At 44.5% G+C, this 24,132-nt stretch overlaps 1 protein-coding gene and 2 long non-coding RNA genes across 4 annotated transcripts in view; 1 reads left to right on the top strand and 2 right to left on the bottom strand.

The window, feature by feature from the left end:
- The window catches only part of ELOVL6 (ELOVL fatty acid elongase 6), a 103,405-nt gene that overhangs the window by 78,836 nt on the left and 437 nt on the right, over positions 1 to 24,132 (bottom strand). The window contains exons 1-2 of one of the 2 annotated variants that reach the window (XM_084756840.1): positions 23,898 to 24,037; positions 23,627 to 23,747 (exon numbers count right to left, since the gene is read on the bottom strand). In XM_084756840.1, coding sequence (XP_084612966.1) covers positions 23,627 to 23,715 — 89 coding nt within the window. In that variant the 5' untranslated portion in view covers positions 23,716 to 23,747; positions 23,898 to 24,037. Of the gene's footprint in view, positions 1 to 23,626; positions 23,748 to 23,897; positions 24,038 to 24,132 lie in introns of those variants that run through there. The other variant, XM_084756841.1, reaches the window with a different exon arrangement.
- On the bottom strand, positions 5,993 to 23,616 carry LOC311583343. The gene is made up of 3 exons (XR_014774461.1): positions 21,253 to 23,616; positions 18,780 to 19,023; positions 5,993 to 7,390 (listed from the first exon to the last, which is right to left on the bottom strand). It is a non-coding gene; the product is annotated as an uncharacterized lncRNA (long non-coding RNA).
- On the top strand, positions 7,378 to 17,221 carry LOC311583344. Its single transcript, XR_014774462.1, has 2 exons — positions 7,378 to 7,454; positions 14,147 to 17,221. It is a non-coding gene; the product is annotated as an uncharacterized lncRNA (long non-coding RNA).

Raw genomic sequence — 24,132 nt, 5'->3', positions numbered from 1 at the left:
CAAGGACTTACTTGGCTTCTCAGTGTCCGATGGGAAAATATTTTAGGTGAAATGCTGCCATTATAACTGTAAGTTAGCCAGGGCCAGACACAGATGTGAACTTGGCCCTAGGCTTTTCTCAGGGCCTTGAGTATGGTAGGCAAGAAAAGGCTCCATCACGGAGCTCATCCTCAGCCCCATAAAACTTAAACTTTGGATATTACTTTTCACAAGTGCAATCGAGCCATATCATTGAGAATTCATCTCAGGAAAATAGATTTAAAACGTCATAGTTTTAGCTATGATCAAGCTCTGTTGCACACGTGGATGAAGTTCTCAGTGAACACATCCGTTTGCAGGGAACAGTGGCACGTCCCTGTGATCCAACCACTAGAGGAGGCAGAGGCAGGTGGATCTCTCAGTTTGAGGCCAGCCTGGTCTACAGAGCCAAGGCTACACGAAGAAACCCTGTCTCAAAAACCAAACAACAGCCGGGCGTGGTGGCGCACACCTTTAATCCCAGCACTCAGGAGGCAGAGGCAGGCGGATCGCTGTGAGTTCGAGGCCAGCCTGGTCTACAAAGCGAGTCAAGGACAGCCAGGGCTACACAGAGAAACCCTGTCTCAAAAAACCAAAACCAAAACAAACAACAAACAAGGCCATCATATTTCTTTTGCGCATGTGTACCCGTGGTCACTCGCTCTCCTGCGTAAGGCAGGGAATAGGCTTAGACTTGATGGCACATGCGCACTGAAGTCAAGATGGTGGTCTGCCTTCTTTGACTTTCATACTATATTAGAACACTTACCATTTCCTCAGTTTCTTTTTTTTTTTAATCTTTTAATTTTTATATATTCATTTTACATCTCCATTGTAGCCTCCTCCCTCCTCTCCTCCCAGTCCAACCCTCTCACCCTCTTCCCCCTATGCCCCACTTCTCCTCAGAAAAGAGGAGTAGGCCCCCACTCCTGGCAGCACATCAATTTCAAATCAGGACTGAGCTCATCCTTGTCCAGTGAGGCCAGACAAGGCAGCCCCATTAGGAGGGAGTGATAGAAAAGCAGGCAACAGAGTCCATGTCATAGACAGCCCCTGGCTCAACTTACTAGGGGACCCACAAGAAGACTAAGCTGCCCATCCATTATATGTGTGTATGGGCGTAGGTCCAGTCCATGCATGCTCTTTGGTTAGGGTTTCCGTCTCTGTAAGGCCCCATGCGCCTAGGTTAGTTGATTGACTCTGTTGGTCTTCTTATGGTGTTCTTATCCCCTCCATGTCCTTCTATCTCCCCCCCACCCCCACCCCATTCCACAGGACTCCCCAGCCTAATGTGTGGGTGTGAGTCTCAGCATCTGATTCCATCAGCTGCTGTGTAGGACTCCTCAGGACAGTAATGCTAGACTCCTGTCTGTAAACAGAGCAGGGTCGGGTGAGTCTCAGGCTGGGCCAGGCCTTGGTTGGACATTCCCTCAGTCTCTACTCTATCTTTATCCCTGCACATCTTGTAGGTAAGGTAAATTTTGTTTCGAAGGTGTTGTGGGTGGATTGGTATTCCCCTCCCACCACTATAGGGCCTGCCTAGCTAGAAGGTGGCCTCCCCAAGTCTCCATGTCTCCTGCTGCGAGGAGGCTCAGCTAGAGTCACCCCCATATCCTCCCAGTAGCCTGCCCTGTCCCAGGTCTCCAGCTTGTCTCAGAGATGCCCCGCCCTCGGTTTCCCTTTTCTCTCCAAGCCCTCTCACCTCACCTCCCCACTCTCCCCACATCTAATGTGCCTCCTTGTTTCCCTCCCCTCACCCTCTCTGACCTACATCCCTCTCTTCATCCACTTCCGCTGTCTATTCTATTTCCCCATCTGAATGAGATTCAGGAAGGACCACCCTTGGGTCCGTGAATTGTAGTATGGTTATCCTGTAATATGTGGATAATAACTGCTTATAAGTGAGTATATACCATGCGTGTCTTTCTGGGACTGGGCTATCTCACTCAGGATATTTTTCTAGGTCATCCATTTGCCTGCAAGTTTCAAGATTTCCTCGTTTTCAATAGCTGAGTCTATTGTGTAAATGTACCACAGTGCATTTTTCAGTTTTGGGACATCTAGGTTGTTTTCAGATTCTGGCTATTACGAATAAGGCTGCTGTGAACATAGCTGAGCAAATGTCCTTGTCGTGTGGTGGAGCATCTTGCAGGTATATGCCTAGGAGTGGTATAGCTGGTTCTTGTTCCTCAGTTTTCTTAGTCACAATATTTTCACTTAAAATGGCCCCTAAGACTAAAATGCTGTATAACGCTCTAAACACAAGGTGTGATATACGCTGCAAAGAAATGCATTAAATGAGCTACTTTATCATGTGCAGTGAACTGGTGATACATATGCAGTAAGGTGTCCTTAACAAAAGCACACATAAAATAAGATTGTATATTGCTTAATCAGTCAGAAGTATTTGACCAGAGACTTTATATCTCCCCTGGGAGCAATGGCTCAGTATTCGACACATGCTGAGCAGACGTGCAGGTTTAGGAAGAGAGACTAAGGTCCACCTGCATTCCTGTGTATGGAATTAGTGCCTCTGACCTGTTTCTCCACCTACACAGAACAGACTGCAGGGCGGCACTCGGAGAGGCCTGAACAAGTGTGAGGCGCTTGATAAAGGAAGCACGCCCCAGTGCTGTTGCAGACCAGTTTTCTGAAAGTGAGGAGTCCCTTTGGCCTCAAGCCCCTCTGATGCTCCTGACAACAGGGCTAGCACAGCTGGCCACCACCCACGGCTAGCCATTCACTTATTCTAAGACATTCAGTCTGATAGACCCTGGAAGACTGACACAGAAAACTTCAGTGGTCCTGAGGAAGAGACTAATCCCTGACCTAATTTCATGAAATGCAGCAAGCTATCAAGAATATAATTTCCCTGTTATTAAACCATCCAAGGAACTCAGCCCTGGCTGCATTCTCACGGGCTGGTCCTTATGCTTGGGGAGTGGGGGTGGGGTGGGGGATAAAGAGTCCGGGAGTGAAGGCACAAGCAAGGAATCTCTGCATATCAGACGGTTAAAGTAGTTCAAGACCAGCCTGGGCTACGTGGTTCGATTCAGCTGTTCTGCCTCAAACTCCTCTCCCAGCTGACTGATTCAATCCGGCCTCTCTCAGCTGACTTGCTCTGCTTGGCCTCAAACTAACTCTAACAATCTCTTCTAGTCTTCTGGCTCCTTCTCTCTTCAACTTCTCTCAAATAAAAACTGCAAAAAGTTCCTCTCAATTCCACAAATTGAACTGTCATAAACTCAACTCCACTAAACTGTCTCTCAACTCACTAACTCGATGGAACTGCCTAGAACTCAGGAGCTCTGCATGCCTGTCTCCTGAGTGCTGGGATTAAAGGCGTGGACCACCACACCTGGACCTAAGCTTTTCTTTACCGCAAACTTGCCCTCTATCGGGCTGCCCTTTAACTCAGATCTGCTTGCCTGTGTCTCCTGGGATTAAAGGCGTGTCTGTGTTCCAGGCAAATAACACAAACCTAGAATGTGTTTAGATATGATCTCTAACCAGAAGAGCCATGTTCTGAATTTAAATTCCTCTCCAGCCTAAGGTCACCTAGAAACACACAGAGATGCTCTAAAGCATAAACCAAGAATGTAGCTCAGGGGTTGAGAGTTTTTTCCCAGCATGCACGAGGGTCCTGGATTTGATACCCAGTACAAACAAAACGGTAGCAGGAAGACAAAGCACCCCAGGATATACAATTGGCTTGTGCTCCCTCTGAAGGCAAGGTCAAAGTTCCAACTTCAGAACAGTTGCAATAGGAAGTCCATAAATTAGCCGGGTGGCGGTGCTCGCTTGTAATCTCAGCACTTCCGGAGGCAGAGGTAGGTGGATTGAGGCCAGGACAGCCAAGGCTACAGAGAAAACTATGTCTTGGGGGGTGGGGGGTGCGGGTGGGGTGGAGAATATGAAGCTACTAAGTAAATTTTTAAAAAAATATTGAAACATCTTTTTTAAAAAGTCGATGTTAACACAATTATAGGTTATGTTTAGCATTACTGCTGGGTCAATGTTTCCTCATTTTAGAGATAAGGACACAGGGTTCAGAGAAGACTTATGGCCTCCCACTCTAGAACTAATCCTGTCTGGCCAATGGTCAGAAGCCACACAGGGTAGAGTCGCACTCTTTCTATGGTCTGGGATGTAGAACGTACTAACAGCACAGCACAGCGCTGCTTTTGGAAAGTTGAGTAAGCTCTTCACATCCTGAGCGAAGACTCAGAGATTCTTTCTCATGGTCACAGTATTTAAGCACCTCTTACCTCCCCATTTCCATTCGGAAGCCAGTACTCACAGCTCTGTTTTTAAAGACTGAAGAGTAATTCACATTTAACATCATTAATAACTCAATGCTTCCATGTTTTTAAGCATATTCTGTAAGAAGTGCAAGATAAATAGGATTTCTTTTAGCCTCAAAGTCTTTTTTTTTTTCTTCTCTCTCTCTCTCTCAGCGTCGGATGCTTTAGCCAGCATGGTCAAAGTTCATCTTATATGCACCTCCCTGTGCTAACACAGACATTACTGGTATAGCAGCCTAAGGTCATCAGTGTCTTTGTTGAGAGTAGGGCAAGAGACTCCAGGCTCTTTGCCAGTGAAGGATCTAGAAGTGAGACCTGCGACCTGGGTTTGGCAGGGCTAACAGACAGCTCTGCAATAAGGGCAAAGCCTTGTGTGAGGAAAAACATATTAGGGGTCAGCGATATGGCTCAGCAAAAAGTTCTTGCCACCAAGCAAGACTAATGATCTGAGTTTGCTTCCCAGCATCCACAGGGTAGAAGATGAGAACCAACCCCCACAGGTTATCCTCGACCTCCACATGCATCTTATGCAGACACACACACACACACACACACAAATTTAGCAAGTGTGACCAAAAGATATTGCCTTAAAAGTCCCTCCTTGAGTCGGGCAATGGTGGAGCATACCTTAAATCCGAGCACTTGGGAGACAGAGGCAGGCGGATTGCTGTGAGTTTGAGACCAGCCTGGTCCACAAAGTGAGTCTAGGACAGCCTGTTTCAAAAAAAAAAAAAAATAATAATAATAAGAAGAAGAAGAAGAAGAAGAAGAAGAAGGGGAGGAAGTCCCTCCTTGAGAGTGGAGAGCGTTAAGAAAGATGCCTTCTTTCTCATGTCCTTTCTGTTTGGAAGTTGGTAGGAAGCTGGTAGAAAGGCAGTCATCAGTTAACTACACAGAGAAACTGACTGTAGAGTAAAGTTAACGGAACAGCGATTCAGATAGAACCTAGAATTGAACATGAGAATCCAGTGAATGGTTAAGCTTCTGGTTGTCTAAAAGACTTAACCATCTTTATGATCTGAACCTTAAATTCTGTTACTTGTGGCCAAAGAAGCTCTAGAGTCCTTGATTGGCAAACACATTCCGCACAGGACACTGAGAATAAACACCACCAAGGAGGGCATGGCACAGGGAAGAATAACATGAAGATTAAGGAGAACCTGGGGAGAGGAAGGGGTCCTTCGTGCCTGGTGTCTGGTTAAAGTCTCTAAAACAGCTAAGAGTTAAGATGTTTGAAGCTAAAAAATTCCCGGGAAGATTGCCTGCATATAGATAATACTACCTTTTATTTATGAAAAGACATTTCAAATAAAAATGTCAAAGTAACAATGAATCATGCATGTTTAAAGTCTAAGTATATACAAACTTTAACCTTTCCTTCCTTAGCCATAAACTGGAAATTTCTGAAAAATCTCATACTAGGAACTTTGTTTACAGTCAAAATGTTTCTTAATGTCCCTGTGACTTATAGCAAGAACTTCTCAAACTGTAATCTACCACCGTGCCTCAAAAACTAGCCCAGGATCTCATTTACTTAAAAAGAGGGATGGACAAGATGGCTACACACACACACACACACACACACTGTATTCTTCAAAAACACCCTAAAGCATGTATTTCAGAAACCACCCAAGCCATCCATCCATACATACATACATACGTATGGAGACAAGAGGCAGGTGGCTCTGAGGTCCAAGCCAGCCTGGTCTGACACTGAATTATGCTGGGCACCATGCTCACTCATGGTGCACATTTTTAACCCCATCACTCAAGGCAGAGACTGGCATATCTCTATGAGCATCAGGCCAGCCAAGGCTACACAAGCTTTAAAGAAAAATAAAGAACACTGAAATGTGATTTAAAGGTCAACAATTCTGGATCCACCTGAGTGGAGGTGTTGAAAGAAAATTCCCCAAGCCGCCACAATCTGCATGGAGCTGTGACTCTCCACGTTGACAACATTTTGTACTTCAATGATCACAGCTAAATCCCTGGATGAGGCAGGATGGGGGTGGGGTTTGTTGTTTTGTTTGTTTGGCCTCCTATCAGGGCCAGCCTTGAACTTAACTAGTAGCTGAAATGTTAATTTTCTGATCTTCCTGCCTCTACCACCCCGACTCATGTGGTCCCAAGGACTGAGGCCAGAGCTCTGATCAAAGGAAGAAGCAGTGACTGTGTTGAATTAACTCCCTGGCCCAGAGTCAGAACCTTTGAAAAGCTAATAGTCAGAGAAACTCCACCTTTTTGTTTGTTTGTTTGTTTTGTTTTTGTTTTTCAAGACAGGATTTCTCTGGATGTAACCTTGCCTGTCCTGGATGAGGCTGGCCTTGAACTCACAAAGATCCACCTGCCTCTGCCTCCCAAGTGCTGGGATTAAAGGCGTGGGCCAAACCCCGAGAAGCTTCCCATTCTTAAAGTTCCTAATTTCCTTTCTCCACACTGGTTGTAAGAGCAGTATCTAGCTTTCCATGCAACTAGATTAAAGAACCTTTCCACATACTGTTTAGTGCACTAAACATCCATTCCCTTTTCTCGTAGGGCACACCAATCATCCCAGAATTTGGGGAACCAAGGTAGGGCTTCCATCAGTTTGGGCCAGCCTGATCTGTATACTGAATACCTGGCTTGCTAAGGCTATGCAGCATGACCCAGTATCAAAAGACAAACACAAAGGTAAACAAACAAAAAGATTATAGAGAAGATAACAAATAGTGCGAAAACATTTGTTTCAAAGCAAACAGGAGCCTGGAACAGTGAGACATGCCTTTAATATCAGTGCCAGGAAGCAGGTGGCAAAACCTCCATCAATTCAAGGCCAGCCAAGGTTAAATAGTGAGACCCTGTCTCCAAAACAAAAGATGGGTTGAATGTTTTTTAAAAAAAATATTTGTTCTAAAATGTAAGCACCCTGCTGGTGGTAACATTTTTTCTTTTTCTTTTTCTTTTTTTTTTTTTTTTTTGCTTAATTATATTTTCCAAATTTTCTACAATGTATTAAAGTTCTCCTTTTCTAGGCCTATTCATAGCAAGCAAAAAGTATTAAATACAGCAGCTTGTTCCTTTTTAAACTGTCCAAGGGTGAGCCAGGCATGGTGGCACACACCTGTAATCCCGGCACTCAGAGAGGCAGAGGCAGAGGCAAGATTTGTTAGTTCCAGGCCAGCCTGATCTACAAAGTGAGTCTAGGACAACCAAGGCTACCCAGAGAAACCCTGTCTTGAAAAACCAAAAGAAAAAGAAAGAAAGAAAGAAAGAAAGAAAACCTTAAGTTTAATGAGTGGAAGTTTTAATACTGACAAATGTAAAAATATGTGGCAATAGCATATAAAGCCATGAATAAACTTTTATAATTTATTCTGGGGTAGCTAATTGTTTAAAAAAATGAACTTTAAAGTTTTTTAGGTTTTTTTGGTTTTTGGCTTTGGTTTTTCAAGACAGGGTTTCTCTGTGTGGGGACTGTTCTGGACTTGCTTTGTAGACCAGGCTACCCTGGAACTAACAGAGATCCTCCTGCCCGTGCCTCCCCTGATGCTGGGATTACAAATGTGCACCACCACACAGGCTAATAATGAATTTCTGTGTAAGAAAGTGTACCTTAAAAAGGGCTGAAAAAGAATCATGCTTTAAACACACACACACACACACACACACACACACACACACACACACACACACGAGTCACAATGTTGAGCAGATGCAATGACTAAAGTACTGTGGCTAAATTATCCTGTGAGGAAACTGTTACAATGCTGTTCTTTAAAAGCCAAGTCTAAATGCCTAAAACATTAATTATCTTAATTCAACTAGTATATGAATCATTAGCTTATTAATTCACCCCAATACTGATTCTCCACAGCATCTGTTTTCAATAACATCCATACAGAAACAACATCCTACTTTCAAATCTACAGTTTGCTTTTTTTTTTTTTTGCATTCAGTAGTATTTCACTCAGTCTGTGATTTAATAACGGCATTTCATCTAAATCTTTAAAAAGGGAAGAACCTTGAGCATTCCTGACCCTTGCTGAGGCTTTTCAGAGCTGTGTCAGCTGTATTAGAAGCGGTTTCTAGACTATCTCCTTCTGTCTCCCTCCATCTTGTTTCTTGGCATGGCCAAGACTAGACGCCAAGTGAGCCCTGGACTAAGCTTAGCTTCCTAGACGTGGCTAACTCACCAACTACAGGATAATGAAGATGAAAAACAAAAACCTAGCTTACTTCCTACACACTTGGAAGTGATACTCCAAGAGGGAGCGGGGTCTAGAAGCACAAAGATGCCAAGACAGGACCTAGAACCATTTGTTCTGTGAAGGAGCTGACCATTGTTCTGTCCAGACCATGCAAAGGAACTCCCTAGATCCATACCCGCGCGTACACTGGTCTCTAACAGCCCTAACTTCCGCAACAGGACCCTTTTATTTTAGCTCCCCTACATCCAGCCTAGGTGCCCTTCATGTGGGACAGATTTGCTAATGAGACAGCCCAGGAATGTGTACAGCTCGTTTCCAGGTGCCACAAGGTCCCTCAGCCAATTATGTTATTCACTCTTTCTCTCTAGGGGGAGGTTTGTGTATAATCTTTCACCACTATTAGATTAGATAATTCTGCCCCAAGGGAGCCTCAGCCCCACTAGGTCCATTCCTAAGCCTGTGCATAAAAATACTAAGGTTAATTAATGTCTTTTAACCTTCTCTCTTAAAGAATATGGTCCTTTCCTACTGAAAGAAAAGTGACTATAGAATTTATTACTAGAAAAAGATCTTAAATATGACATCAGACTGTGGGCTCTCCATTACCCCAACCCTAACCCAAGAAAGCACATGGCATAAAGAGTGCAAGGCATAGTCCTTTTAAACTGCTTCTCTATTTACCTGTAAGCTGGCCTTAATGCTAACTTTAAAACATAGTCACTTAAAAACATATTGTCAAGCTGGGTGTGGTGGCGCACACTTTTAGTCCCACCACTCTTGGAAGCAGAGGCAGGCAGATTTCTATGAGTTTGAGACCAGCCTGGTCTACAAAGCAAGTTCCAGGACAGCCAGAGCTACACAGAGAAACCCTGTCTCAGAAAAAAAAAAAAATCAAATAAAACATATTGTCACCTGGAACTAGTTGCTATACACACTAGATGTTATTGTAGACATTTTGTAAACTAATAAAGAAAAGATCCAAGGACTCACATATACTCAGAACTACTACAGACTGCAGGAAATAGTAACAGCACAAAGAGACATTAACTGACTGACATTGACCGACTTTATACAATTACTTTTTAGTACGGTTACATTTTCTTCTACTCTCTCCTCCAAGGCTTCCTCCCTGTATATTTGACTCTGCCCTTCCACACCCAGTTTCAGGGAAATTCCTTCTTTTTTGACAGGGGTGAGGGAAGAGGGTTCAGGATGGGATTTCTCTGTGTAACAGACTTGGCTGTCCTAGAGTCTCTTTGTACACCAGGGTGGCCTCCAACTCACAAAGATCTGCCTGCCTCTGCCTCCAGCTTACTGGGATTAAAGGCGGCCAATACCACGCCCTGTTGGGAGTTCATTCTTAAATGTCATTTCTTTGTGAGTGGAGTGGATGGTGTGAGTACCTAGGGAAGAACTAACCATCCCCCAAATTAGCAAGCATCCCTTGAAAGTTAGTCAGGCCAAACTGCTGGGGTTTTTTTCATCTTAAGAATAAGAGCAGCTAATATAATTAAAACATAAAATTTCAAGACACTGGGTAATCTTCTCCAACTGGCTAAGGAAATAAAAAGATGTCCCAGAGGACAATCAGATGCATTTGAACATGGGATGCTTTCACCCCTTGGCACTGGTACACCCATCCATTCTCCTAGGCAATACACAGTGTGTAACTACTGATACACACTGTGGTTGGCACAGACTTTTACTGGAAGAGAAACAGCAACCCTTTTATGAATCAAGTGAAAGCAAACCACAAGGAATCAACAATGGATTCTGACAGGCTGGGAGGAGAGCCACAGCAGGTAACCTTAATAAGGTCACAGGTATTGAAGAACCTCTCAAAACATAAACAATGGGAAGCCACTGTAAACTTAAGCACAGATAAGATCTGAGACTTAAGATAGTAATGCTGAGGACTGAAAAAGGAAGAGGCGCACGAGCAACGGAAGACAACAAAAGATAGTGGTGGAGGCAGGACAGTGAGTTCAGAGAAAGGAAGCCAGAAGCAAGTCACACAAGAGATCTGTCTGGCCTTGATCTCCTGATAGGAAAGCCCAGAGGTTTACTGCCTATATTTTCCTTGGCTGGTGCCCTATGAGCATATACAGGGGGAGGAGGTCCCCCTCAGTCACAGACACAGGGGAGGGGAATAGGGGGGGAAACGGGAGGGAGGGAGGAATGGGAGGATACAAAGGATGGGCTAACAACTGAGATGTAATATGAATAAATTAATAATAAAAAAAAGGAAAAGAAAAGAAAAGCCCAGAGGATGGCTTAAGGTGAGTTGAGTCTGAAATCCAGGGTTTGGGGGGCCAGCCCAAGACAGCACCAAGTCACAGGGAGCAGGGCCACTCCATTTGCCTGAAGCCCGCCATAGACCTGCCAATCTGCACTGTGAGAAATGCCTGCGCAGATCCAAGATGACGCCTGCATATGGGTACATACAGGAGTAAGGGGGAGTCCACAAACTTGATTCAAGAGTGAAAACCTAAGTCATGTTTCTAATCAGTACAAAAACACTTTACTAGTTCTAGAGACCTAGAGAAAAACCAAGTACCAACAAAGAAGTGTCATCACAGTCAGGAAGGACCCACAAGATGCAGGCTCACAGTAGCGGTGCTGAAAATACAAATATAAGAACACCAAGTGAGCTGGCTATGGTGGGGGACGCCTTTAATCCCAGTACTCGGGAGGCAGAGGCCAGCTTGGTCTACAAAGAGAGTCCAGGAAAGCCAAGACTACACAGAAAAACGTGGGCTTACAAAAACCTACCAGCTGCAACGGAAGCTATCCATGGTGATTATGTTTCCTAGAATTTCATAAACAGTAGGTGTTTGGGGGAAGTGTCCACTCTTTCCTTCAGGCACGTCTCTATCACAGGCTCCCTCATTTGAATGTGCCGGTGTAAAATGTTTATAAGCTTCAATAAGTTTCTTTGTAGTATCCCAAGAAAAGCACTTTACTGCTCAAACCCAAGGATGTCCAGACACTTATTTTTAAAAGCATCTATGTTGATTACCCGTGAACTACAAATGACATTTGAGGAATTGTATTAGAAAAAAAGGCTTAAAGAGAGGTCAGAATAGGCATTTTTAAAATAGCAGTGGTGGCCTTGCAAAAGTAAGGGTAAAGTACAGTTAGAATCAGAACCATGAAAGACTGGTAGTTTTGAGATCAGCATATAATCGAAGAACCCCGTAGTCACAAAGCCTCTCAAGCGATGAGAGCCACCAGGGTGGTGGACTGAAAGTCACCTATGGAAATTCTGCCGTTCTATTTCTAAACTTGGGCCACCAAGTCAAGAATGAGCACTTACCTAGTTAGTTTCATGGGTCTGGTGTGTGTGTGTGTGTGTGTGTGTGTGTGTGTGTGTGTGTTAAAAAGCAATGAAGAATTGCTTCACTTCACATAAAATAAATAAATAAATAAATACCATATATCCGAAGGATTTAAGATACTAAATCTGAAAAGGAAATCACCGTGTAGCTCTACAGAGAGAAAACCCATTGATAATATAAGAATTAGATCACGCGTGCTCTGCCTCTGCCCCGCTTCAGCTACAAGGCCAAAGGGCTCCAGTGCGGCTGGCCTAGCAAGGCCCTGCCTGAACAAGTACATAGATGAAACACCTTACTCTGGGCTCAACAGTAAAAGAAACTAATATAGGACACTGTTGAATTTTAAGTCCATAACAGAACAGCAAGGCCTATGCCACCAAAACAAAAGACTGTGTGAACGAACAATGGCCAAACATATCATGGAACTACAAACCTGTGAACTCACAGATGCCAAATGTTCAGCCACTCTCATTTCATTGACTGGCAAAGCAATTATCTTCCGTGTAACAAGTAGAGAGCTTGCATGCATTTGATGGTGAATAAATGACTGAGGTAATCCTTTATGGAAAATATATTAGCATTCTTTCTAACAATAGGTTGTCTGTCTTTCATATTGCTCATTAGGCAGAATAGCAGACAAAACACACACACACACACACACACACACACAGCTTTTCAAAATGTTTGAAAATGTGCACAGCAAAGGCTTTTGATGAAACCACATTAATGTCATGTTTTCTCTTGCCAAGATCTTCCAAAGTGGATTACAGATTTCTTCCAAGTGGAGTTGAAGTCATACTTCCTTCCCATCCCTCAGGACCTACGCACTGACACCTGACAGTGTGCAGGGTTGACACAGACCCATCTGGAGTTCCCTCAGCAACTGCATGAGCCACAGACTCCCTTGTCTCTCCTGAACCCACAGGGCCAACGGTGAGGGTGACTGTAATATATATATATAATAACAATGTATGTGCTAGGGACGGAACATACAGGATTGTATTCCGTTCTCCCAGCCTGCGCACAGCTGACTTCACTGCATCACTGGAAGCCAAAGAGGAGCATCTCCAGCTTGCAGAGGTGATAGATAACCAAAGCCGAGCTCACTTGGCTTCTACAAGGGAGAGCAAGAACACTTGAGTCCTCAGTCTGTATGTACACTTACAACCTCACTATCTGGCCATTGCAAGCACTAGCTGCCACACCCCTGAAAACCTGAAAAATAAGTGCAGCAGCAAGAAAGCCCAAAACTGGCCGGAAGCCAAAGAAACAAGTAACTTCTTTATGGATGAATCTAATTAATAGCCTTCTTCCTGAGACAGTGGACCCATGGGTTACTATACAAACAAGCACAAATGTTTCCACTGATTTGATATAAAATGTCTCTACTGAATATACTAAACTGGCTTTTGTTTTGTTTTGTTTTTCAAGACAGGGTCTTAATTCTGTAACTCTGGCTGCCATGGACCTCACTATGTAAACCAGGCTGGTAGAGTGTTGCCTGCCTCCGCCTCCCAAATCCTGGGATTAAAGGCGTGTGCCACTATCCAGCCACTAAACTGGTTTCTCTTTTGCTCCAAACCGTGTAATTAGTGCAGTAGAGGCCACACTAATCCTCTCAGAGAAGAAAGTATGACATCATGCTAGACAAAACACAAATCTCCCTATACATCCTGTAGTATGACACTAGCTGGGTGGAAAAAGACAGGAGTAATAATTTGCAAGAGCAAAAAGGAAAACAAAAAGAAACTGGATCTCTCTGGACAAAGAGACAGAAATTAAAACAAAGGGATATCATTCCAGCCTTACCAACCTATTTACGATTTCTAACACGGAATCACCATCACTGTCACCGTTACAAGTTTAAATCCTGCCTGTCCTTGCCAGAGTATAAACTGACCCAACTTCTGTAGAGATGAGCCCTACTGTTAACATCACGATCTTTTAAATTAGAACTTATATTTCTCCAAAGGAAATCCCTCAGGAAACAGGAGGATGGAGGACCATCTAAGGATGTTTGTCATCACCTTGGGGCTCTTGCAGTCAACCGGAGTTTAGCCCAAATTTAGTTCCCAGCACCCATAGTGCTGCACAAGCACCTGTAACCTCGGCCCCAGGCGTGTACATAGTGCAGACACATGCAAGCACTCACTCATAAAATAAAAATAAATATAAAGATATCCAGGGGATTATTCCAAGAACAAACTCCTAGAAACATAACACACTACATATTAAGTGTTTACCTAAGCTGGATGTGGCGGTGTATACCTTTAATCCCAGCACTTAGGAGGCAGAGGCAAATGGATCTCTGTGGGTTCCGGGCCAGCCTGGTCCACAGAGTGAGTTCTAGGATAGCCAGAGCTAGGCAGACAGACCTTGCCTCAAAACAAAAACCAAAGGCAGGGTGGAAAAAATAAATAGTTACCTAAGAGAAGGTAAACAACCAAATACTAAGTAGCCACTAATGTTAAAGTTGTAATAACACCCCCCCCCAAAAAAATCTATTATGTAAAGACAAAACAAGCAACATAAAAAGGCGTGAAGAGGTGGTGTGAAAATGCCAACTGCCCGGTTCAATGCCAGCACATGAGTCATCAAAAGCCTTGCAAAGTGAATCAAAGGAAATGTATGGAAAGAGCAGTGGTTACTTCTAAGTAAAATTAAAGGATTCTCTCTCTCTCTCACTCTCTCTCTCTCTCTCTTTCTCTCTCTCTCTCACACAAACACACACATGATTTTTATGTTTCCTATAACAAGTTTTCTTTTTTTTTTTTTAAATGAGTTTTATGTTTCTTACAGCAAGCACTTTTGCTGCTTTAGAACTGGGGAAAGTTTCAAATGCAAAATGAAAGACAGGTGTTTTTAGGCATTCACACTGTAGAGCTAACCTCTGAGAGCAGGGCTAGTCCCAGTCCGTGTTCAGTGCTTTCATCAGCAGATCAGCAGCTAAAACCGGCCCCCAGGGAAGCACAGCAAAGGCCTCCCACCTGTGGGGTCTAGAGCCATGCTAGGTGTAAGAGAAGTGGACATCACAAGGAGGCCTGTTGTCACATGCCTGAAATCCCAGCACTCTGGAGGAAGAGGCCAGCCTGGTCTACAAAGACCAAAGCTTAAGGAGTGTTGCAAATCTCTGTGCCAGTGTTTTAGATGAAATCTTCCATGTCCTATAATTCAAATATCATTGAAGATGCTGAAACAAGTACTATTCAGAAAGGAATACTTGCGAAGGTTAAAGTATCCACCCGGCTTTATGGTCACCATACACCTAACGTTAACAAGGGCTTTCTGTTATTCTGGCTGTAAGTGTTTAGGATCCACTTGAAGAAAATTAAGACAACACTTGCAGACCATTGACTAAAACCACAGGAATGTTTTGGTACAGCTAAGTTTTCTTGTACTGACCGGATACTTACTAATATTTAAACAGTAGGAGGATTGGGGCTGTACTCCTTTCCCCCATCCGACCCTTAGGTAGGCCTAAATCCTATCTTTGCACTTGTCCCTAGAGACAAATCACACACAGGGCCTGGCTTCTTTTGGGGTAAAAAAAAAATAAAATAAAATAAAGCAGTACAACTTTGGTGCAGGGATGAATCAATGGCTTCAAAACCTCTGGAAAGAAACTTTGCCACCAGTAAGTACCTGAGTTAATAACAGCTGTTCATATCCTTTCCCGACCGGCTAACCTACTCTACTTTCCTACATCCTTAATTCTAGACCGAAAAGCCATAAAGTTGCCGAAGTTGATGTGTAAGGTGCTTGTCCTTGTAAAGTTGCCTTCTAGTGAGCTTCCTATCGACCTTCTTAAGAGATCATTTACCCAGCTCCTTTGTACTTAAGGTACCCAGGGGCTTCGAGAGAAATCCTAAAAAAGGATTAAAAACAAAAGTTTTGGGAGACATATCTTTTCATAAGTTCTTTGTTTTCACTAATGCTCCCAAAAAACGGGGCCTTAGAACTCCAGCTTCAAAGCATTCAGTGCCACTGCCTACCGTTCTCCTGAAAGCTTCATCCTCCTGAAAGCCCATTACTCAAGGGAGCCTTACAACTGATGCCTTTCACACAGTATCTAACATCTCTGTACAGGTGCAATAGACAGACAGACACAAACAAACAAACAAAAAACCTTGAGTATTTTAATAGTTATTAACCATGAAAAACAAAACACCAACAACAGAATACCCCAGCAATAATTGGGGCAAATATAAGGATACATGTTCACTTCTTTTTTTTTTTTTTTTTAAATATTTTTTCAAGATTTATTTATTATGTATACAGTGCTTGCCTGCATGACAGAAAAGGGCATTAGATCACATTATAGACGGTTATGAGCCACCATGTGGTTGCTGGGAATTGAACTCAGGACCTCTGGATCAGCAGTCACTGCTCTTAACCTCTGAGCCATCTCTCCAGCCCCTACATGTTCACTTCTTACAGCCTTAATACTTATTAAGTCATAGTACTTGCCTTTTGGTGTTTCCATATTTGTTTCTTTTGAAATAGTCTCACTGTATAGTTTGGCAGGCATGGAGACCAAGCTGGCCTCAAACTCAAAGATCTTCCTGATTCTGCTAGATTTATTGAGTGCCTGAGCTAGCTTTAAAAAAAATAAATAAATAAAAAATAGCATATTGTAAATTTTATTAGGACCTTACCTAACTGCAAATTTTAACAAAGACTGTTTAACTCAGAAGGCTTTGTAGAAAAGGTTGCTGTTGTTTTTTTTTTTTTTTTGATGGGTATCAGTCTGCAGTATTCCTAAAGCCATACTTAGCATGTGCTGTGTGCACGTATGAGCGCTATCATACAGAGCATCTTTCTAGGTACGTCCTGCTCTCTCCTAGCAAAGATGAACCGCAACCTCACAGTTCCCAACCATCTGTACACAGTCTTCAAAAAACAGCATCCAGGTAACCCTAAGAAGTAACAGTCACTCAGAAGTCCAACCTAAGTCAGAAAAAAACATTTTTTTTCAAGGGCTGATGTCGATAAAACTAAGGCATAGGGCTGGAGAGATGGCTCAGAGGTTAAGAACACTGGCTGGTCTTCTAAAGGTCCTGAGTTCAATTCCCAGCAACCACATGGTGGCTCACAACCATCTATAATGAGATCTGGTGCCCTCTTCTGGTCTCAAGCAGAATACTATATACATAATAAAATAAATCTTAAACAAACACACAAACAAACAAAGGGGCTGGAGAGATGGCTCAGTGGTTAAGAGCTCGGCCAGCTCTTCCAAAGGTCCTGAGTTCAATTCCCAGCAACCACATGGTGGCTTGTAACCATCTGTAATGTGATATGGTGCCCTCTTCTGGCTTGCAGGAGTACATGCAAGCAGAGCACTGTATACATATAAATAAATAAATATTTATTTATTTAAAAAAATAAAATAAAATAAAAAAACAAAACAAAACTAAGGATTAAACTAAGGCATCTGGAACTCCCTTTGTAAGCTAATGAGGTTGCCTGGCTGGAGAGAGGTCAGAACTTGCTAAAAGTTCCTAAGCCTGTAACTCTGGCCATTTGTACACATGTGATGCACATACAGACAAGCAGGCACACACATATACACCTAAGTGAAAATTAAACATCTCCTGTGCGGCTGGAGAGATGGTTGGTGATTAAGAGCACTGGCTGCTTTTTTTTTTTTTTTTTTTTTTTGGAGGCCTCAGGCTTGGTACCCAGCATGTACATGGTGGCTCACAACCATCTGCAACTCCGGTTCCAGAGGATCTCATGTCCACTTCTGGTCACCAAGAGCACCAGACATGTGGTGCACAGACATACATATTCAGGCAAAAACACTGTACACATTAAAAAAATTTTTTTAAAAGAAATACATTGAGAAAATGGAGTTACATTTCACTTAAAATGTCACTCTAAACCTCATGCATGAAGTGACTGTCAATATAATACATTCCCTGTAACATTGCAATTAACTCCCACAGGTGCAGAAAGAATAATGAAATAAAGCATGAAGCCTTGAAAGTAATAGGATGAAAACATGTGAAAGCCACGAGTGGCTGTCCGTCATTCTGCTAATTGGCATGCATAATTTACCTCAGTGCCTGATCTACAGCTTCGATGCACAGTTGTTTTAGCGGCTTCACTGGTTTGTTGGGGGGTTTCGGTTAGTTGGTTGGCTGGTTGGTTTGCTTTGCTTTCTTCCCTTGTGTTCAAAGGAAAGGCTTAAGAGTTCAATTTCAAATGTTTGCAGAGGGTGACTAGTTAAACCAAAGGTGTCCCCAAAGGGACTGGCGGTTCCAATATCCAGAAATAAAGAGCCAGGGAACTAGTTGGGGAAGGGTAGGGACACACTGTCATTCTAGGACTGAGGCAGGAAGATTTGCAAGGTCCAGATGAGGTCGGCTGTTAATATACCCAGAGCCTGTCTCAAAAACAACACAAAACCATGAAGGCTAAAAAATCACAAATCCTCCACGTAGGAAGGGAGGAATGAAGCAGGATAAAGAAATGCCCAGACCTCAATTTAGATGGTTTCTCATAGCCTATTTTTTGGGTCATCTTGTAAAAAAAATAATAAATAAATAAATAAATAAATAAATTCCTAGTTTCCTACCCTACAGCAATGTTTTTTTTTATAAAAGCCTACTTTATTTGTAAAAATATATTACTGGAGACCAAAGGTAAGCAGTGACACTTAAAAAAAAAAAAAAAGACTTGTCTGAGTAATGTGCAAGCATTACGTACCTGTACCTGCCTATAAAGTATTTCGAAGTTCTGGCCAAATGATGGCTTCACGCAGATTTCACAGGATCATCTACAGGAATCATGAGTTCAACTAACAAAGATGCTGGGAAACGAATGGGAGCCCGAAGATCGGAATGCAGGGACAAGCAAAGGAAAAGCTGAGGCAAGCCTAATGGGCTAGTATCTGACTTGTATTAATAAAGCATAGCCCAGCTCACCTGTCCACCTGTGAAAGATTAAATAGGTCACCAAGGCAAGATATTTTGGAAAACTAATTTCAGAAAATACTTGGACCTAGCATGTTCCAGATCACTGACACGGAATGAATTCCTGACTTGCTGTAAGATGGTCACACTCTTCATTTTTACTTGCTGGCTGATGACTAAGTGGGTGGGTTATCTCCTCCTGGGCGTTTGAAGGTCTCCTTCCCTCTTGCAGTTTTTCCAACTTTTGTTGAGTCTTCTTTCAAGGAAATACAATAAAGTGGCTGTTGGAGTGGGCTGACTTTGGGGTTGAATTCTAATCTGTACCAGGACACCTCCAGAATCAGCAATGGAAAGGCAATGAGCAATTTTCCAGAAACAAAAACTACCAATATAACAAGAGGCCTTATGCAAAAACAATAACAACAACAACAAACAAAAAACAAACAATAAAAAACCAACAAAAACAAAGACCAAACCAAAAAACAAACAAACAAATACCCTTCCTATATACTTACAAAACATACAGATAGATACTTACAAACATATAGATACTTACAAACATATAGATACTTACAAACATTTAGGTAGATAACAGAATAACAAAGTATTCTGCATTAAACTGGCTTTCATCCCCCAGGGGCCCTGAACAAGGAAAGACCTATGAGTGCATGAGAGAAACTTGAGGAAGCTCAGGTCAAAGCTGGAATCCACCCATAAAGCTTTTTATTACGTCCTGTGTTACACTATGAACCACGATGCTCTTCTCTATAAAAGCGAGAGCCTTATCTCTCTTAACATATATGGCACCTATCTCTCTTAACCTATACCCTAGAGTGCTCTGGAGTTCAAAGTGCCTTAGACTCCGCAGTTCGGATATTAGCAAGAACTATGGTTCTCCAAAATAAGTGACAACTGCATGCTGAATTCAGTACAGACGCTATTTTCCTAGACAGCAGACCCAAATCACATTTCCCCTTATGTGAACAAGCACTCAGTAAGACTCTGGCCTATTTTGTCCCACACCGTGGACACCACGGTTTCCCAGCACTTTCCTCAGATGCGTGCAGCAAGTTACATGGAAAAATTCTGCAGCAATTCACAGCAGTTCTCCCTAAGTCTATCCACTTGGAAAAATGTAAACTGCTGACACAGATTTATAATACGATACAATCCTGACATGCTACGTCTCGCTACTTTCGAAACTTCATATATAAGAAAGAATGTAGAGACATGCAGCTCCTTTTAAAGTCCGTTTTCCCCTTTGGTAAAAATAAATGTGTGAATAAAAATGTTTTCTCTGGACAGCATTTCATTTTAAAACTTCTCGACTCATAACCTCAGAATACAGAACACAAATGTGAAAAACAACAAAGGCCTTCTAGAAATCACCACAGGAGGAAAGTCAAAGAAACATACAAAGCACTCAAAGCTGGATCTGCGGAGGATGCCGGGGGAGGGGGGAGGGGCTCATGAGGTTCCAGGCAAGCCCTCTGATGACGTCACCCCACATACATAAATGTTTCGGCAGTCAGCACAGGCCTCCTGCTTTCCTATTGGCGAACACCGTGTCAGCCGACATCAGAAGATAATCATCATTGGCCAGGCAATTACAACCGGAGCAACTTAGCATCCCGGGTCGTTAGCACAAGCCTGGCAGGCTGCAGAAGGGGAGAAAGCACAGCCGACTTTCCTTCTCAGTGAATTGTATGTCTCCCTTCCAGCCTTTCCGGTGGCTGGGGAACTGCCCCCTCGCTCGCAGCATTAGCTATTGGTGAGCACAACAGGTAATGGCCAGGCATCTCACTAAAAGAACAAAATGTCTCTACAGCAACGCCGTTAAATCTCGAGGGCCACTCAGTCTAAAACTGGAACTCAGGAAATGTTATTTGGGAGCTTAAAAAGCAGGCATTTTCATCTAGCTCGTGTTAGAAACTGCGCCAGAGAATATTACCCAGGCTATTTTTAAAATGGGAAGCAGTTTCAAGAAAAATCACACAGTGTGTATTCCAAATACATAACTACTTTGCACTGAAATTGCCGTGCCAGCCTATTCTATATGAAACGATTTGCTACAAAAACAAAGTCTACAATATTTCATATCTGGGCCAGTGAGTATCAGGTTAAACACTGGAAGCAGCAATAAACCTCACCAGTGTGTCTCAGTTCAGCAGGCAAGGCTTTAATCACACACTACCCCGAGACCTGGGGCTGTATTCCATGAACGGACGCTGAAGTAGCTAAGAGAAGCAAGCATTATGGGGCTGGATTGACCAACTCCTTATTTTGAGCCCTACTTAAACGATGCTGGGCTGTACATTCAAAGTACTGAATGCAAGACACATGCCTTGGCTCCCCACCTACTTCCCCGCCCCCTCCCCCCCCCCAAGCCTTCAGATGCCCTGGCAGCTCACTGACTAGAGACACGGTACAATTAGTAGCAGCTTTGTTTAGACTAGGTCTAAGAGATTTTACAAAGAACTCTTACAAATAAGTTCTCAAATGACAGGGCAGAGGCTTCTCTACACTTTTTTTTCTTCCAGGAGCTATTTCAAATCATTCTAAGGGACTAGGTCACGTGAAGGCGAGCCTTCCTTTCAAGCCCTCGACAGAAGATGAAAAACCTTCGTTTTGTTCAAGGCGTTTTGGTTGTTGGGGTTTATCTCGGGAGAGCAAGGTGGAAAAGTTCTAAAATCTGGGTGCGAGAAGAAACAGTGATTAGGAGGAGCAAGCAATCCAAAAATATAAAACCAAAGACCAAAAGGCGGGAAGGCCATAATACATTCTACAGTGTGCCTCGAGAAGCATTCAAAACGCAAGAAGCCAAGTATGCTGAACTTCGGACACGAATATGAGTAGGTAGTGTTGGCAGCAAAACGACCGTTTTAATTGAGAGCTAATACGAAACAGAAATTGGTGCGTTAGGGACATTTTCAATCCCACGAGGGCCAAGGACCTGTTTGGTTCTGACAAGTGTGGTTGTCACTTACTGAGTATCTGGAGAAAGAGGCGGGAAATGGTCCTGGGGTAGGCACAGGAAGTAGCCTTAGGGGGGAAAAAAAAAGACAACAGAGACAGCATGCACCAGGGTGGTGCAAAGAAGGGCAGTGTCATGTGCCTGCAGAGGCTGGAAAAGGCAGGCCCAACTCGGATGCCGCAAAGCAAGAGATAGCACTTGTTAGGAAAGGCGAGCAGAGGGCTGCTGGAGGAAGAAGGCAGACTAGAGCAGTGCAAGGGACGGTGACAAACTGTCTCAAAGAAGACCGAAGCCCCAGGCAGGAGACCTGAACTCGGTCACCGCCCCCAAACCCCTTGCAGGAGGAAGTGCACCTCTCTAAGACCCCTGAACGCCAGCCCGAGAGGGACGGGCTTCCTGCAGCGCCCGGGCGGCCATACGACTGCCCCCTTACGGGGCGATCCAGACACCCCGGGTGCAAGGACCCTCCGGACCCAGGCCCGCGCCCTCGGCCTCGGCGTCCCAGAGGACGCCAACGATCACACACCGAGCTAGCTCTGTGGCTCGGGCCTCTCATGCCTGGCAGCCGCCATGCCGCAGCCCAACTCGCGCGCTCCGGAGCCTGGCTCCGCCCGGCGGTCGCCGTAAACCGCCCAAGGGCCCGACTTGCAAGCTGAAGGCCATGGGTGGGCGCGCGCCCCGCGGGCGGGAAAGGGTGGGAGCTGCGGGCCCGGCCGAGGAAGTCGAAGTCCCGGCCTCCGCCGGCTGCCACAACCTTCCCCAGCCTGGGCGCGCCAGCGTCTCCGGTTTCCCATTGATGAATGGAGGGACAGAAGGCTGGTAGAGAGCGCCCTCGCACGCGGCAGCGGAACCTCCCCTAGTCCGGAAGCCCCCCGACAGACGGCCGCTGCGCGGAGGGGGGGGGGGTGAAGAGGAGGAGGAGGAGGGGGTGGAAAAACCGCAAGGCTTGCATTAAACCAGAGCGAAACGTCTCCACCACCGCACCGTCTACAGGAAGGAGGGAGCTCCCTTCTTAAATATTGCAAGGTGACACTGGATCTCCCCACACAGGGATTTTTTTCCAAAGACTGACGGAAGCAACACAGTAAATGTTTTCTCTGATTCCGAGTTCTGGGGAAGACCCCTCTCCCCCCAGTATTCTGCCTGGCAAGACCTTTCTAGTATCCAAACTCCTGCGCCCCGCACTGAGAAACGTGTCCAAAAGGCGTTTCCTTTACATAGAAACTTAATAATGGCGTGGCTCCACTTGCTCTGGTTCATTCATTTTTATTGCCGTTTTCATTGTCCCCCTCCTCCCCAATGTCTTTATAAACACAGAAAGTAATCTGAGTGGAGAAGGGGTCCTGGACCCCAGGCATCTACGGATGGAGGCGGCACTCAGGGGAGGGCAGTGAAGTCGGAGAACTACAAGGAGAAAGGAAGGACACGAGGGATGGGGAGAGCAAAAGGACCATAGAGAGGCAGGCTGGAGAGGGTTAAAGGGAGCGGAGACCGGGTCCTCCCTCCACTTCCTTGCACGCTCCAGTTGCGGGAGGCCAAGCAAAACCCCCAAATCTACGCGAAAGCCGGGAGACATCACAGGTGGGGTATCTTGATTTTTAACATGCCTCCGTTTCCCTTGTTTCCTGTATATCGTCCCGGGCACACATATTATATGTTTTACGTTATATAATCTACACAAAGATGCCCGCGTGGCCGCGGCTCACACAGGGCACCCCCAAACCGTACGCTTCATGCAGCCTCAGAGTCTCCTGCAGACATGAGACCCGAGAACTCCACAATCTGCTGCCTGCTGCCAGCACTCTATCGCTCCTCTCACGCTCAGACCTGGAATACCGACATTAATGCACTCCCGGGAACAGTGTCACGCGAAAGCATCACCTACCAGTTTTCCTGCATCCATTGGATGGCTTCGTTTTCGTTGAACTGCTTTTCGAATTCATATTCTTGTAAAGCCAACACTGACATGTTCATTGGGGCTGATCTTCGGAGTCGCTACGTGTTCTCTATACAAAATAAAAAAATCTGTAAAGAGCCTTTTATTTTGAGTGCTCTCCTGTCTGCTTTCCCCACCCACCCCCCTAGGTATTGCCCCGCCGTCTGTCTAGGCCGATCTCTCTCCCAGCCTCTCAGCTACATCCAGGGTTGAGCATTGCCTGCGCCTCTGCTCCCAGCTCCTGGCTCAGGGGCTCTCCTCCCGGCGTCCGCATCCACGGTAGGAGGAAATGAATGCCTTGCGGTCTTAGTGCCCGCACGTTTGTCCATCACGCTTTTTACTCGTCTACAGGGAAATCTCCTCCCCCTCGTGTGATTGGGAAAATTAACCCTTCGCGCTAGAGGGCGTAGAAGAGCAAGACCTCCCCTCGCCCGGGGGGACAGTTTTGTTTACTA

Source organism: Acomys minous, assembly GCF_964271855.1.
Source record: "Acomys minous genome assembly, chromosome: 14".
NCBI lineage: Eukaryota > Metazoa > Chordata > Mammalia > Rodentia > Muridae > Acomys > Acomys minous.
This window is presented reverse-complemented; position numbering and strand designations above follow the sequence as displayed.